Source organism: Hibiscus syriacus, unplaced genomic scaffold, assembly GCF_006381635.1.
Source record: "Hibiscus syriacus cultivar Baekdansim isolate YM2019G1 unplaced genomic scaffold, ASM638163v2 tig00110569_pilon, whole genome shotgun sequence".
Classification (NCBI taxonomy): domain Eukaryota; kingdom Viridiplantae; phylum Streptophyta; class Magnoliopsida; order Malvales; family Malvaceae; genus Hibiscus; species Hibiscus syriacus.
Window position 1 is genome coordinate 1,077,993 of NW_024062784.1, and position 16,507 is coordinate 1,094,499.

The following is a 16,507-nucleotide window of genomic DNA, read 5'->3' on the forward strand; positions in this document are numbered from 1 at the left end:
CTCACGGTTTCTAAGGTTTTGCTTTGATTCACACACTTAGCTTTGTTGGATGAGAATCCCAACAAAAATTTTCTACTTACACAAGAACTCGAGAACTTGAGACTTGTTACATCGAAATCAAACTTCTTACCACTTTAACAAATCCTGTTGATGATTCATCATTCATTCTAAAAATGTTATTCTCCCACTTTCATTATAGTAATTAAAATTATATAAAGTTAACAAAAAGGTACTGAAATTCTGAATATTATTTTTAAGTAGTCTAGCGTGATTATAATATAATATATGTTCATAATTATTTTTAACCATTAATAACGTACATATGCCCGTAGATATAACTTCTTAAATCTAAGACCCAATTAGAATCTTTATAAGAATTTATATATTGTCTACTAAGAGTGACGATGAAAAGATTTGAACTTAGACTTGTAACCATAAATTCCTGAATCTTAACCACTTGTAACATCACTCGTGGGCGACGTCTTATGATGTAAAAAACACAAAATGTCTTCTTTTCTCTCTACGTCTCTTCTCCTCTTGATCAAATACTACGTTATTCCCGCCATTATTTACAATGACTATATATTCAAATAAGATAAGATGAGCTGTCCACTCTTCAATGGGGTTTGTATTCGGATCCCAACCTTACATGAATTTACATCCGAAGATGAATTCGTCAATTCGACCGATTAGGGAAAAAAATCTTTTATTCGACTCAATTGAATACTCGTAGCTAAAGAATTTACATGAATTTGAATGTCTGCATGGTGCATATTGTCTTTTAAGTCACGAATTTTATCAAATTTTGGGATTAGTTCTATCCGGATTTCGTTTATCGATGTTGAACGACACTTTATTTTTGAACTATCGGATTTTGAAGGGCTGAAACATTAATTTTTTTTAAAATATACGATAATTCAAATTTTTCGGAAGATGATACCAAAATATAACAAGATAATAATCTTATAATTGGATTGCTTTCTTTTGCCAGCATTCACATTTCTTTAAACTAAAGAAAGAGACCTTTGCTTCACAATTTTCCCCAAACATGAATGATTCCACTCAACTAGGAAAAATTATTAATAAAATAAGTTATCGATCATTCATAGACTCATAGCTTTCAATCTAATGGTATTCGGTGCCATACTATGATGCTTCCATTGAAAGAAAAGAATTTCACGTAAAGTACGTGGTGGGTATGATTTATGTTATCTAAATCTAAAATCAAATGCAAAACACGAATATATTGTTTGAAATGGCTTCCATGTGTTTGTTGTTTTGACCCAGAGAGTTCACAGCCAAAAAAGGAAATCGTATGGTATCAGTTTGGAAGCGGTAGGCAATGAAGGATTGGGCGCCCATTGTTATAGGGCTGTTGCTCTTCATACTGCTCTCCCCTGGCCTCCTCTTCCAGCTTCCGGGGAACAATCGGAGTTTCGAATTCGGTAACTTCCAGACCAACGTCAAAGCCATTGTCATCCACACTCTCCTCTTCTCTGTCCTCTTCACTATCCTCATTTTGGCCGTCGGCATCCGCATCTACGCCGGTTAAACTTTTCTTCTTCTTCTTTTAAATTGTTGTTAATTTTTATTTATTAGTTTTTAGATTTTTTATGCAGTTTGTTTGTGTTTCGATTTACCTTGCAGTAGATGTTGGTACATGTGTAAATGAATATAAAGTTTGACGAAATGTTCGTAAAACATTCGTATGTGTCCGTTCATTAAGCTAAATAGATGAATATGAATAAAATATTATGATCAATTTAATAATGAACAAATACTAACAAACTAGTGTTTGATTTGTTTATGTTTACAAACAAATTCGTTTGTTGAGTCGTTTTTAAGCTCGTATCTTGACTTGTTTATAAACTCATTTATTTGATTATCTCTTTTCTTCTATTTTAAATATTAGCGAATATATGGACTAAATTGAATAGAAAGTGAAATCTAAAATAATGTTAGTTGTCGAACATTAAATAAATGTTAAACGAACATATTTATAAATGTTAAAAGAAAATGTTCATGGATGTTAAATAAAAATGTTCAAGAACGTCAAACAAACGAATACGAACACCTTCAAAAATAAATAATTAATATTATACTAAAAATTAAAACGAATAAAAATCGAACATAAACACCTTCAAAAAATAAACAAATCAATATAAAATGATATACAAAATAATATTTATTCAAAATACTCTCGATTATTTTACAAAAAGTAATCAGACACTCCTACAAATAACACACTCAAATTTAAAAATTTTAAAAATAACAAAAATTTATTAATCATTAAAATCTTTTGGTTAGTACAAATAATTTTAAATGATATAAATTAAATTAATCTTCCATTTTATTGGATTCACTAATATTTTTTGCATTTATATTTAAATTAAAATAATTATAAATAAAAAACAATTACTAGATCTATGAATTATAGTAGGGGGAAATCTTAACCCTTTATAAAAGAAATCAACTTGGATTGAGCTTGTGAGTTAACAGACTTCCATATTGAGATATCAGTTAAAAGTTATAGTTTGAGCTCCTTACATGATTGGGCTTAGCCTTAAAAAAAGGCTTCAATAAGAGCAGAATTTTAAGCGGAACTTGTCCTTTTCCCTCAATTCACCACGCATTGTTTTTTTTTTCTTAATCACTATATTTACCCTCCAATCGCATTTCCAATTCCACGTTCTCAATCAATCGCTTTTCACAACACGTGTTGGCCTCTACTTGGGTTCACCATAATCATTTGGGTGCACCATGGTTCATACGTGTCGAATCACCCACACATTGTTTGTGAAAATGCCTAGCAGGGGATAACTCTCCACCCTCCACCACTTTGTTCGACATAGGTTGCATGTTGTATCGGTTAACTGGCACCCAATAACTCTCGACTGCCCAACCCCACTGTAGATTGATTGCTGGTTCATATATGCGCTACTCCACCTTATTGTGTTTGTAAACGTACCCATTAACAGAATCTCACATCAATTCATCTTTATATTATATCGATCACTTTTAAATCGGTAATTATATCGTTTATTTTGCAAGTCTTATTTTTTTGGCATTATCTTGTTTTCTGTCCTTGCAGATCATGTTCTAGTTGAATATATCAGCATCCTTCTCTTTGACCGTGTGTTGGCAGTTTAATTTTGTGTACGCAAATCAAGGGTTTTAATTTTTTTTATTTTGTTCCTTATACTTTCAATATGCTTATTTCCTTTCGAGTTTTGTATGATGTAGATTATTGTTTTCTCCACTTAAGATGAGATTATAGCATGTTAACATATACATCTGCTACTCAATATTATATGGTTTTATATTGGGAAAAAACATCGAATGTCCCTTACTTTTGAAAAATCAATATGGTCCTTGTATTTTTTTCTCTCATGTGGTCCTCCAACTCATAAAACAAACTTAATGTGATTTTTTGACCAACGGTTTTCGTCGTTGACCGTTATAGTATTAGCGTGCCAATTCGCAGTGCTGATGTGACAGTCGATCTGTCATGTTTGTTGAAAGTATTAAAATGGTTTTCAAGTTTGGTAACCAACTTTGAAAAAATGGTTTTCAAAGTTTGGTAAATGTTTCTTTGAAAATGGTTTTCAAAGTTTGGTAAATGTTTCTTTGAAAAATAGTTTTTCAAAGTTTGATAGATGTTTGTTGAAAAATGATAATGGGATAATCACAATTAATCCCTAGGTTTTAGGGTATTTACAAGATTAAGTCCTTAAGTTTCAACTATAAATACCCTAGCTCATTTAGCTTCAAAACCATCCCAAAAATCATTTCTTTCTCCCAATACTAGAGAATTTTCTTGTGAGTAGTGAGTGTTTTGTAAACACCTGTAAATTTTCTCTCTTAGTAAAAGATCTGCAGCAGTCCGGAGACGTAAGCACAATTGGCTGAACTCCGTTATCAATTTCGGGTATTATTTTCCCGCTTTTATTTTGCATTCTCACTAATCTGGTTATAAGGAAATTACTTGTACTTGGTTTATTTCCTAACAACTGGTATCAGAGCTTTTGGTTGTGAATTTTGTCAATTTTTTGCGAGGTTACTATTCGGGTTACTATTCACGTGAATAGTGAGTTTCGTGAATAGTGAAATTCGGTCGGCGATACGAGTTTGTCGACGGAGGTGTTCTAATACACGGCGGTTCGCAAAAATTGTCAGAAACGATCCAAACGAAGCCAAATTCGAGTGGGAGCGATGGCTGCAGACGAAGGAAATGTGAAATTAAAAAGTTCGATAGTGCGGACTTTGGATTTTGGAAGATGCAAATTGAAGATTTTATATACCAGAAAAATCTATATCAACCCCTCTCAGGAAAACAACCAGAGGGCATGAAGAATGAAGACTGAGCTCTTCTCGACAGACAAGCCCTCGGAGTTATCCGACTGACGTTATCCCGCAATGTTGCTTTCAACATAGCAAAGGAAAAGACCACAGCGGGTCTTATGACGGCTCTCTTCAGTATGTATGAGAAGCCATCGGCCTCAAACAAAGTTCATTTGATGAGACGAGTATTCAATTTGCGGATGACGGAAGGGGCATCGGTGGCACAACACCTAAATGAACTCAACACAATCACAACCTAGTTGAGTTCAGTGGAAATTGAATTTGATGATGAAGTTCGAGCTTTAATTCTCTTATCATCTTTACCAGACAGTTGGAATGCTACTGTTACAGCAGTCGGCAGTTCGTCGGGAAACAGTAAATTAAAATTAGACGATGTTCGGGATCTGGTACTGAGCGAAGAAATTCGACAGAGAGAATCGGATGAAGCATCAACCTCCTCAGCCTTGCACACGGAGTCCAGAGGGAGAACTTCAGAAAGAAATTCAAATCGTGGCAGATCGAAATCCAGAAGGGGAAAATCAAGAACAAGAAATAAAGATTTTACCTGTTATAATTGCGGCAAGAAGGGCCACTTCAAAAGAGATTGCCGAGCACCGAAGAAAAATACCGGTGCACAGGAATCTGCCAACATGACGGATGAGACCGGTGATGCCATGATTTTAAGCGTCAACAGTCCGATTGAATCATGGATTTTGGATTCAGGGGCATCTTTCCACTCCACGCCATGCCAAGAAATCATGGAGAACTATGTCAGTGGTGATTTTGGGAAGGTTCATCTTGCTGATGATGAAACCTTGAAGATCGTCGGAAAAGGAGACATCGGACTAAAGCTGCCAAACCAGACCACCTGGAAGCTGACAGGAGTGAGACATATTCCTGGTCTCAAAAGAAATTTGATTTCTGTAGGACAACTTGATGCTTTAGGTGTTCATTTCAGACTCTCCAAAGACCAATCACCAAAGACGGAGGAAGAACGTGCACACATGGTGAAGGTGCCGTATGCCTCAACAATTGGAAGTTTGATGTATGCCATGGTTTGTACCAGACCAGATATTGCTCATGCAGTGGGAGTTGTTAGCAGGTACATGAATAATCCGGGCAAGGTACACTGGGAAGCAGTCAAATGGATCCTCAGATATCTACGGGGTACCACAAACAAAGCACTTTGTTTCAAAGGTGGAGATACGATACTGACAGGCTATGTAGATGCTGACTTAGCCGGAAATGTTGACATCAGAAGGAGCACTACAGGGTATGTCTATACTCTAGGAGGAACCGCAGTGAGTTGGGTTTCTCAACTACAGAAGATAGTTGCTCTCTCCACAACTGAAGCAGAATATGTCGCTGTTACGGAAGCTAGCAAGGAGATGGTTTGGCTCCAAAGTTTCTTGGAAGAGTTAGGCAAGAAACAAGAAAACAATGTCTTGTATTGCGACAGTCAAAGTGCTATACATCTAGCAAAGAATTCGTCTTTTCATTCCAGGACAAAGCACATACAATTGCGATATCATTTTATCCGGTCTCTTCTGGAAGATGAGATTTTGAAACTTGAAAAGATCAGTGGAGCTCAAAATCCGGCAGATATGTTGACAAAGACGGTGACTACAGACAAACTGAAGTTGTGTTCAACTTCAGTTGGCATGCTAGAGTAACAAGACTAGAAAAGCTGTTGCATTGATCGAGGTGTGAAGACATATTAAAATCAGTCTTCAAGTGGGAGATTGTTGAAAGTATTAAAATGGTTTTCAAGTTTGGTAACCAACTTTGAAAAAATGATTTTCAAAGTTTGGTAAATGTTTCTTTGAAAATGGTTTTCAAAGTTTGGTAAATGTTTCTTTGAAAAATAGTTTTTCAAAGTTTGGTAGATGTTTGTTGAAAAATGATAATGGGATAATCACAATTAATCCCTAGGTTTTAGGGTATTTACAAGATTAAGTCCTTAAGTTTTAACTATAAATACCCTAGCTCATTTAGCTTCAAAACCATCCCAAAAATCATTTCTTTCTCCCAATACTAGAGAGTTTTCTTGTGAGTAGTGAGTGTTTTGTAAACACCTGTAAATTTTCTCTCTTAGTAAAAGATCTGCAGCAGTCCGGAGACGTAAGCACAATTGGCTGAACTCCGTTATCAATTTCGGGTATTATTTTTTCGCTTTTATTTTGCATTCTCACTAATCTGGTTATAGGAAAATTACTTGTACTTGGTTTATTTCCCAACAATGTTTGAGTTACCAATTTAGTTTATCTGTCATCCGTCACGTTAATATGCCACCTTGAACTGTTAAATCAACACCGTGAACAGTCACATCAGTACTGTAATGGTCAACGACGAAAAACGTTAGTCAAAGAGCCACATTAGATTTATTTTCTGAATTGTGGCCGTCCACATTGAAAGAAAAATGAACACAAAGGACATTATTTTCTTTAAAGTACAGGGACCTCTAATGCCTTTTTACCTTTTATATTGGATTTGAGTCTCCACAGTTACTGTCATGGTCCTTGATCTCATATAATATATATGCTCTAAGGTTAAAGCATCAATCTTATCAGATGTATGTAGGCCATTCGTTTTATATCTAATATTAGTCAAATTATGATTGGAGTTTCGTTGAGACTATTGCATATTTGTGTGAAATTATAGTATATCACAGCTTTTGGGAATGCTTATGTTATAGACATTGACATTGCACCATATTATGTTGGTTTTTCTTTTGTTGAATTAAGGTTTTATTTCTATGATATTATATTAGAACGAGGTTATTTTATTTATTAATTAATCGATTTGAAAAGCTTAAATGTTAATCTCTCTTAAAGATTAGTACTTGGATCATTTTCGAATTGAAGTTTATAATACGTTTTAGTTGTTCTTATTTAAATCTGAACTTAAGTTTGAATTACATAATTGATTTTTGACATCGTGTTCATATTTCTAGTAGATCATTTTTCTTGAATTTTAAATTATCATTTTTAAATCAAGTTAAAACCTTTTTCTATTCCAACTTGACTCAACTTGGGTATTATTCTATGAACTCTAAGATAAAGAGTATCCAACTAGGTTACTAGCGAGAAAAAGCTAAAAGGTAAAATACCCCGTTTATGATTTTTCTTTAAGTTTTTTTTGTTGGTGGTGTTGATGGGGTTCATAGTGACCCCATTGTACAAGGGAATCGAGAAATATTTGGAATTATGAAAGGGCATTTGAGTAGTGAGGCCGTGTCACCAGAGCCGTCTCGTTTTTGCCTAACTCAAAAAATAAACACCCATAAAGCCAATGACAACATACTCTTGACACCTACGCTCTAATTGGATGATGGTAAGCTTGATCGTTTTGCTTGCATGCAATGGGAAACATGTCTTTATCTTTCATAATCAATACCCTTTTTTTTCTCTCTCTCTCTCTCTCTCTCTTCCTGTTTTTTTGTTTCGTTTCTTTTATAGATATGGCTAAACATTGAAGTGTATGCGTCAAAATTTTTACTTGATATAGGTGGATACAAAGGAAATGGGGAGAGGGAAGGTTGAGTTGAAAAGAATTGACAACCCAACAAACAGGCAAGTCACCTTCTCTAAGAGAAGAAACGGAATCCTCAAGAAAGCTTTTGAGCTGTCCATCTGTGACGCTGAAGTTGCCTTGCTTTTCTTCTCTTCTTCCGGAAAGGTTTACCAGTTTGCCAGTCACGAGTAAGTTCAATATTTGTTTTCGATTGTGTCGTATTATCGTGATGCTACGAACTGGTATTTTAGTCCTTAGTCGTCCCCCCCACCCCCAGAATGCATTTTCTTATATGTTTATCTTTGATGCGAGTATATTTAAAATTTTCAGGGTACGATCATACATAACACCACTTGATCCATCCCTGTATGGCCACGTAGGCACTTTTGTTAGGATGGAAACCTAGTTTTTTTTTTTAATGAAATGATGATAATTATAGTCTGTGTATATGCACACATACTTACAGACATCGATTGTTAACATGCATTTTGTGTATACAACAGAGACGCATTGCTTCGGATGACGCCACCTTGCTGAAGAGAAGGGTAAGTGGAGAACACTAGTAGTACAAAATTTACATATTTAACATAAATTCAAATTGCGTTTTCGGTCGCGCCACGTTCATCGTGATTGCGGACATAACATGTGTTATTACGATGATTATGGGTATCACGGTCATACAATAACGGTTGTGGAAGGTACCGACCACGGCTACCGCTATATAACATATGTTATCACGGGCGGACTCCTGTTTAAATCTCCAAACTAATGGTGTCTTGCGTTTTAAGGCAGCACAAACAATTGCAAGAGGAGAAGAGTCGCCTCCAGAAAAGAGTGAGACTTTCGTTGTACACTTTAAATAATGAATTACTATTCTATATATTCGGAACAAAAAAATTTAATTTTTACAAACAAGAGTATTTATTTACTAATTTTACAAAAATAAAATAAGTAAAACACATGAGAATTTATTAATCTACTTGTAGAAGTAAAAAGGAAATTAATTATTTTTACTGTGGATTTTGAGGTTAAGTTGAAAGAGTTGGACGAAGGAAATACCAGCTCAAGAACAATGGGTGAAAGTTCCTGCAGCATGCTCCAGCAAAGGTAATAATAATCATTTATTATCAGTAATCAAATAATTATATTCTATATTTCTGTTTAAACATGAGCAATAATTTTAATATAAATCATTTACTAGCCAGGCTGAGGCTGTTTTGAGTGCATGGATGAATAAATGGAACTGTTTTCCTTTTTAAATGCATCTATGCATGAATTGAAATACTGCAGGATCGTCGAAGAAGACCTCTTTAACGAAACAGATCTCCCACTGTGATTCCGATACATATATGCACCGGCCGCCGAGCTGGGGTCCCACGCGCCGACAGTGACACGAGCCATGCTGCTATTGTTTGCCCTGGCTTTTTATGTTTTGGCTTTAAGAACAATATTTAATTATCACAAGATGTATAAAGAATTATGATTATGTATTTTTAATAAAATATTTGTCATCCACACATTTTAATATGCTATGAGAATATAACTTTATATGTATATCATATTTTTTTTGTCAAATAACATTAGTATCATGAATCTGAATTTGTAAATTCAAGTTCGAATCTTACTACAGTCACTTTTGGTGTTGATTTAAGTGGTTGTGATTCATGAATTTGAGTTTGTAAAGTTAAGTTCGAATTTTATCATAGTCATTCTCGAAGAATAATTTGTAAATTCCTATGTAAATATTTACTGGATTGAGGGAGCCAACCTAAACTTTTTTGTACCAAAAGAAATCATACTATTTTCTTTTAAATTACAAATAAAAGATATAATTTTAATTATAAGCATCACCTTTTAGAATATTTTTCCCGAAAATGACAGGTTGAACTTACTTGAAAACAGATAAAATATAATTTATTCCCTATATATTTGTATATATATATTATTTTAATACCTATTTTTTATGCTTAAATTATAATTTTGTTCAATTTATGACGTACAATAAGTACGTGCCACACACCATGTTCTTATTGACCGACTCTTTTTGGGGAAAATGGTAGAGTAAGTACAAAGTGGAACAAAGAAAGTTTTGGTATCAAAATAAAAATATATATCTATAATTCAAGGGCTATATTATTTATTAAGCCATTTACATTTCTATAATCCTTTCGGCTCATTGAAAATTTATGGGCTAAGATGAAAGCCCACCAAAATAATTTTATTTGGTCTGGGCTGTTCTCCTTTACCCCTTTTCAAATTGGGTAAATTACATTTTTAGTACCTAAATTATCTTTGATACGTTTTAATACATAAGTTTTTATTTTTTTTAAAAACGATACATAAAGTTTAGTTTTTGATTCATTTTAATACCCGTTGTTAAAAACTTTAGTTTTTGTTTGATTTTAGTACCAGTTCAAAATTTAACATAAATTTGAAAAAAAATAAAATTTTAGGTACTAAAATGGACTAAAAATGATAGTTAATGTACTATATACTGAGTTTAGCCTTTCAAAATTTCTTTCCTCCATTTCCACTCTTGTTCAGCGTTCTCTACGTTACCACCCGAAATGGCGACATCTATGGCAGCTCGCATATCCAGAAAGGCGGCGGCGTTGGCGTTCTCTGCTCACCGCAGCTTCATCGCTTCCCTTAGTTTCTCCGTGGAGGCGGGTAAAGGGATATCACCGTCGTCGGATCGAGTGAATAAGGACTACAGGGGCCAAAGGAAGATAATTCCTCTCGGCCGGTGGGAACCGAAGGTAACACGTCTATGCTTACGTGACACCTAACGTTGTCTTGTCCGTTCAAGTAACCGTCAACGATGGAGCCTCGGTGTGGAACGGTTGCGTCCTCCGTGACAATCTCAACAAGATCACCGTCGGATTCTGCTCCAATTTGCAGGAACGCTGAGTTATTGAGTGATTTGACTAGGAATACAAACAGCGGTTGCGGTCATTTTCACATAGTGTTTGTTGTGATTGTGGATATAGTAGGCGTTATTGCGGGTATTGCGATCATATAACAGTCGCCGAAGGCACCGCCGTCACTATATGGCAGACCGCTTTGACAACGTTCAATAGATTTGACATTCGAATCTCTACATCTCCGAATCATACGTTAAGTGATTGATTATATGGAGTCGATAGGTAACATCGGATTGAGAAAAAGTAAAACGAAGTCTGAATCCAAACCCGAGCAAAGAAATAACAAAAGGGAAGTGTTTGAGGGGCAAAGGTTTTGAATTTCCTACTGCCAGTGAAAGGGAAGAGTTCGAGGGGCTTCACTTCCAGATGATTCACCGGAATCCAGGTGAAACATTCCTGCGCCGTGGACCGTAGTAGTCGTGCTGACATTGGCAATAACTGAACCCATTGGCTCTATAATGTAGTTTTGCAGGCTCGGACCCAAGGATTGCACCGTGTTGCTTGAACCGATTCCGGGTGTATGCGACAGTGGAGATGACAGAAGAGAGAGAGCACAATCTGAATCCCGAACTTGAGGTGTCAACCCGTCACGCAACAAGCTATGGCAGCTCCCGTTGCCTTCAGAGAAAGCCGCAACAGCCCCAAGAACTGGCTGGCATACGGAAGCTTTCACAGGTGTTTGATCCTCCCCTTGCAGGAGCATGCATTGCTTACCTTCTCTGTAGTTGCTTGAAGGGGATCCTAGAACAAGGTTTTGTTTTGCAGGCGAGTTGATCGGCTGCTTCGGGTTAAGACAGCAAGCTTCGGCCACGGAGTCGTTTGCTCTAGGCCAAGTAGCTTTCACCACAGAAGTGGATGGATATACTTGCAAACCAGAGAATGGCAACATCTGAGAACCTGAAATGTGGAATTCGAATTGGTTCAAACAAGGTTATTACATATAAAATAAGAGCATGGATTCATTCATGGTTAAAAGCACCGAAAATCAACTTCATTCAAGCATCATACTCATAAGCTGACCTTGGTAATTGGAGAAACCGGTTCGAGAATGTAAGAGGGGATCCGGTTGAGGCTTCCTTCGCCTCCGGTTATGCCTGTCGAGACGTGTCCTGCAGCTTCTCTTCCCATCATCGAACTCCTCCAGTGAGTGAAACCTGAAAAAAGAGCAAAATGACAGTAGAGAAACCATACTTGCATAACAAGCAAACAATGCCAAACATTACCCCATTCAAACTTAGCTATCATCGTTGAGTTATTGATCAAAAACAATTGTCTACACTCTCATTCGAATTGAATCGGTTCAAATTATCTCGTGAAAAAGTTCAAGAACCCGTAATCACCTGCTGCATTGTTGACAAAAACGCTGCTTTAGTCCATTGATCATAACTTGTGCAGTCTTAGAGTGGAGCTCACACACCTTATGGCGCCTATGGTACTCCCTGCACTTACTAAGGTCCGAATCGCATTCATCGACGACGCACGAAACCGGACGAGTCCCGATATCGTTGATTCGAGCCTTCTTAAAACTCGAAGACTCCATGCTCAAAACCCCGGCCCCCATCCATTTGTCAGGCGGAATTTCCCCTGAATTTCCCACTTGACCGAGCTCCAAATCAACCTCGGAATCTCCTTTAGAGATTTCATCTGTGTTTGTCACAGTTTGCTCAACAAAATCACTCAAATCCCAGGAAGCAGCTTTCAAGTTCCACTCCATTAAACAACGAATCCTTCACTTTCAACTGTTTATGTTCGCCTAACAGGAAACTTTTCAACAATTATATAATAAAAAAAAAGACTCAATCCATGCATTAAAAACAAAACCCTTTTGAAAACTCGGAAATAATAAACAAATAAGAAAAAGGGTACTTACAGTTGCAGACAAACAAGAAGGGCTGTTTCCTCTTTTCAGGTCATCGACACACTGACATCATGGACTCCGTTAAAATACAATTTGAAAGTAGCTAAAAAGAAGCATGAGAAAATCAGCAGGAATTAAAATGAAAGGGAAAGGGATTTGACCCGAAGCAGCTTTGTTTAATATAATTTTTATACATTTAGTTGCTTTTCGAAACACGAAACGATGTTGATAAAGAAAGGGATAATGGGGGACAGCCTGTTTGTTGCTTTCACCTTCTAATTTCTTCAGAGAGAGAGAGAGAGAGAGAGAGAGAGCTTGGAAAGTACAAAGGATGGATGCTTAGCAAGGACAAGTGTGCTTCACATTTCCTAACATGTTTTATCCTTAACCACCTCCGTCCTAACTCAATTATTTTTATTCTTTGAATTTTTTAATTTGAATATAAAAAATATTAAAAGTGTGAAAGTTTAATATTAAATAATTAAAATTTATTTTTAAATAAATATTATTTTGTACCCACGACGGATTAATCATAACAAATCTTTAACATTTCAATTTTGGTGATATTAATTTAATTGATAAAAAATATTTTAGTAAATACAAAATCTAAATGATAAAATAAGAATAATAACAATTTATTGATGAAAATTTAAAAATTATTTTTATTTTGACATAAACTTTTCTATATTTTAATATCCTTTTAATTAGAATGTGATGATTGGTGTGAGGGCCCTTAAAATGTAAATCATGTAGCTGTCTTTTTGGTTTTTATAATTAAGTATCAAATATATTTATTTATTTATGTACGAAAATGACCCCTTCTTCCCTCTTTTTGTAACTTTGTTTCTTTTCTCAGCCGACACCGTCTATTCCGCGTAATGTAAAATGATTTATTTGAGTTTTATAAGAAAATACTTATATCGAGTAATGACCATTTAGCTCAGTTGGTAGAGCACAAGGTTTTTAATATTGAAGTCGTGAGATCGAGTCTCACGGAGGGCATTTCATAATTCGGAGGTCTCTTACGGAAGCTGCTCTCAACCTGGTGTTGGGGACAACCTACTATCTTACTTCTCCCTTACCCCATACATATGAAAAAAAGAGACAGCCATTTTTTTTAAATGTTTGCATCCAAAATAAAATAAAATATTAGGTTGAAATATTTATTAAACATAATGATTAGAATAAATTCTTAAAATTTTATTATTTATTTTAGTGAGATTAAAGATTAGATCATTTTTTTTAAAGATTTTTTCTAACCATTGTATTTAGAAAATATTTTATTATTTTTAAGTAAACATCGTGTCATCATCAAACCACGTCAGTAATATTGACCGATCTAGAAATTGCTAGTGTTGAAAACACAAAAGACTCACAGTTTTATTAGTCGAAACGGTCAACGGACTTCAAGGGCTAAGATGAACACCTAAAACAACTCAGAATGCTAAATTGATGAAAAAAAACGAGACGAAAATGATAAATTAGAATTATTATGAGAAAAAAATCAACCTTAAGCCATTATTTTTTAATTGAAGAACTATTTTTAAAAATGAACTACATATATATATAAATGGTGTGGGAATCACCGACAAGTTTGGAAAAATAGTGAATTGATGTGTAATAATTATGGAATAAATTGCTCATTTCGATCCAATTGTATGTGTTTGTTGTGAACTTATTAACTGCACACTTAAATTCAAGTCATTTATGTTTGTAGTAGTTGAGACTCAGAGCATCATCACTTCATCTATTTATTACGTAGATACAGGTATAATTGTACACAAAATCATAGTAAATATATATTCACAGAATTATAATCAGAATTCAAATACAAAGACAATTTGGGATGAAATCCATATCTACAAATAATCAATGGAACAAACATGCCATAGTCAACTTGCTCAAAAGCACACTATTTCTGATAAGGACAGAACACAGTACAGGTAAAACTTCTGGGGAAACAAATCCACTAAACTAAAGTAGCAGGGCCGTTTAATCAGCCAAGAAAAATAAAGGTACCTCTATGTCATCGTCTGTGCAGCTTCTTTTGCAAGAAGCTTCTCCTTTGCCTTGGTTCTGGCCTGTGATTTGGACCCCATAACGCCACCTCCCCACTTCTTCCGGTACTCGTCGTACTTGTCGTTAAAGTTAGCCTGTTACGTCGGTTAAAAAGCTCATTATATTTTGGGGTGGGACAGTATGGGTTTATGGTGGAGATATTCGAGTGTCGGGTCAGACCAGGTGAGTTGAGATGCAATCTTACCTTGATGGCCTCGAGGATTTTGCTGAAATCCAACTTATCCTCGTTCTTAACGGTGGTCAAGCACGAGACAGAGGCCGTTTTCTTGTGGACGATCTGTCGTGGTAGTTATAAACATGAAGTAATCTACTTGGTTTAACTCTATAAACTGAAGATTTGGAGATGAAGGCAGAAGACGATTACCGATCCCAATCGTGATTTTCCCTTGACGATGCAGTAGGGGACCTCCATCTTTCTACACAGATACCTTTCCACCTCTCTTCGAGGCCTGCATTTAGTAAGCACATCCATTCATAACTAGGTTCAAACCATTAAACATATATCCCAAGAACCATTAGTGAACAACACAATTAAAGTACTTCAAATATTACTGAACGACACAAACCTTAGTTCTATCAGCTAAACAAAGAATAGTACTAGTCATTCGATTAAATCACTATTCACTATCAATGAACACAAAAGGTTTCAACTTTAAAGCAGTTTGCTGTCATTTGTGTCCCCTTAAGGTTCAAATGTCATCTCTGTTATTTTTCCTGCAATTCCTGTAAAGTGTAAAATCATCCCCCCTAAAACAGTTTGTTTTGTCTGTTAATGTTTGCCCTTATTGGTTTGGTTGGTGGGGTTTTCACATTACTTTTGTGTTGTTTATTGGTCGATTGGTGTAAATAAACCAGTCTTTAGGGTGCATTTGGTTTACATAATGTAATATTACCAGTGGAAATAAAGATTATCAGAGAGTATTATATTTTGTGTTTGGTTGGTTTAACAGGAATGTAAGATTACTGTGTTTGGTTAAAAGAATAAAAGATTATTGAAATGTATATTTGATCAAATTGTTCTTATTATATATTTATATAATATTACAAATTGTAAAATATTTATATATTTTCTTTAAAAAATTAAATTCATAATATTTATATAATTTTTTTATAAAATTAAAAATATAAAAAAGATTTAATGAAAGGATATTTTTTTTTAACCTCTGAACTTCAGATAAAATTTTAATTATAGATTTTTTTTGTAAATCTAAAATAATTTAAGGATAAATTTGTAATTTAACCTTCGTAGGATTTTTATTTTTCAATGACAGAAGAATGAATTATATTTTTGAAAAAATAAAATAAAAATTTAAGGACATTTTAGTCCAAAACGCCGGTAATATTACAATTCCTAAGGGAATGGAGGTAATGACATTCCTGATAATATACCCTAAAAAAATTACTATTGGTAATAAAACATTATCGGGAATGAGATTCCCGGCCAACCAAATATGGGAATGTGGAATTCCCATCCCATCGCATGAGAATCCCACAATCCTTGAACCAAATACCCCTTAATGGCTTAAATTACCAAAAGAATCCCTAATTTTTACTGCTTTGCTCAAATAATCCCCTTGTACTTTCATTGTATTCATATAAGCTAACTGTATGTAGGAACCACGGTGGAGGAATCGAATCGAATTCGAGGCGAGAAGTGTAGCATGGCCGACATAGTGATCAACCAGGGAGCAACTTCGCCTCTCCCCAGTGGCATCCCGACGTACACCGTCAAGATCGTGAACGTCTGCGTCACCGGCTGCGACATCTTGGGAATTCACTTGAACTGCGGCTG

General features: G+C 35.2%; 1 protein-coding gene and 1 long non-coding RNA gene across 2 annotated transcripts; one reads left to right on the plus strand and one right to left on the minus strand.

Moving 5' to 3' along the window:
- The first annotated feature begins 8,272 nt into the window (after positions 1 to 8,272).
- LOC120132502 lies at positions 8,273 to 9,235 on the plus strand. The gene is made up of 4 exons (XR_005517006.1): positions 8,273 to 8,399; positions 8,647 to 8,688; positions 8,888 to 8,961; positions 9,145 to 9,235. It is a non-coding gene; the product is annotated as an uncharacterized LOC120132502 (long non-coding RNA).
- Positions 9,236 to 11,008: 1,773 nt separating this feature from the next.
- Positions 11,009 to 12,517, minus strand: LOC120132498 (squamosa promoter-binding-like protein 13A). The gene is made up of 3 exons (XM_039149240.1): positions 12,119 to 12,517; positions 11,799 to 11,932; positions 11,009 to 11,675 (listed from the first exon to the last, which is right to left on the minus strand). The coding sequence occupies exons 1-3, from the start codon at positions 12,490 to 12,492 to the stop codon at positions 11,101 to 11,103; spliced, it is 1,083 nt and encodes a 360-aa protein (XP_039005171.1). The 5' UTR covers positions 12,493 to 12,517; the 3' UTR covers positions 11,009 to 11,100.
- Between the last annotated feature and the right edge of the window lie 3,990 nt (positions 12,518 to 16,507).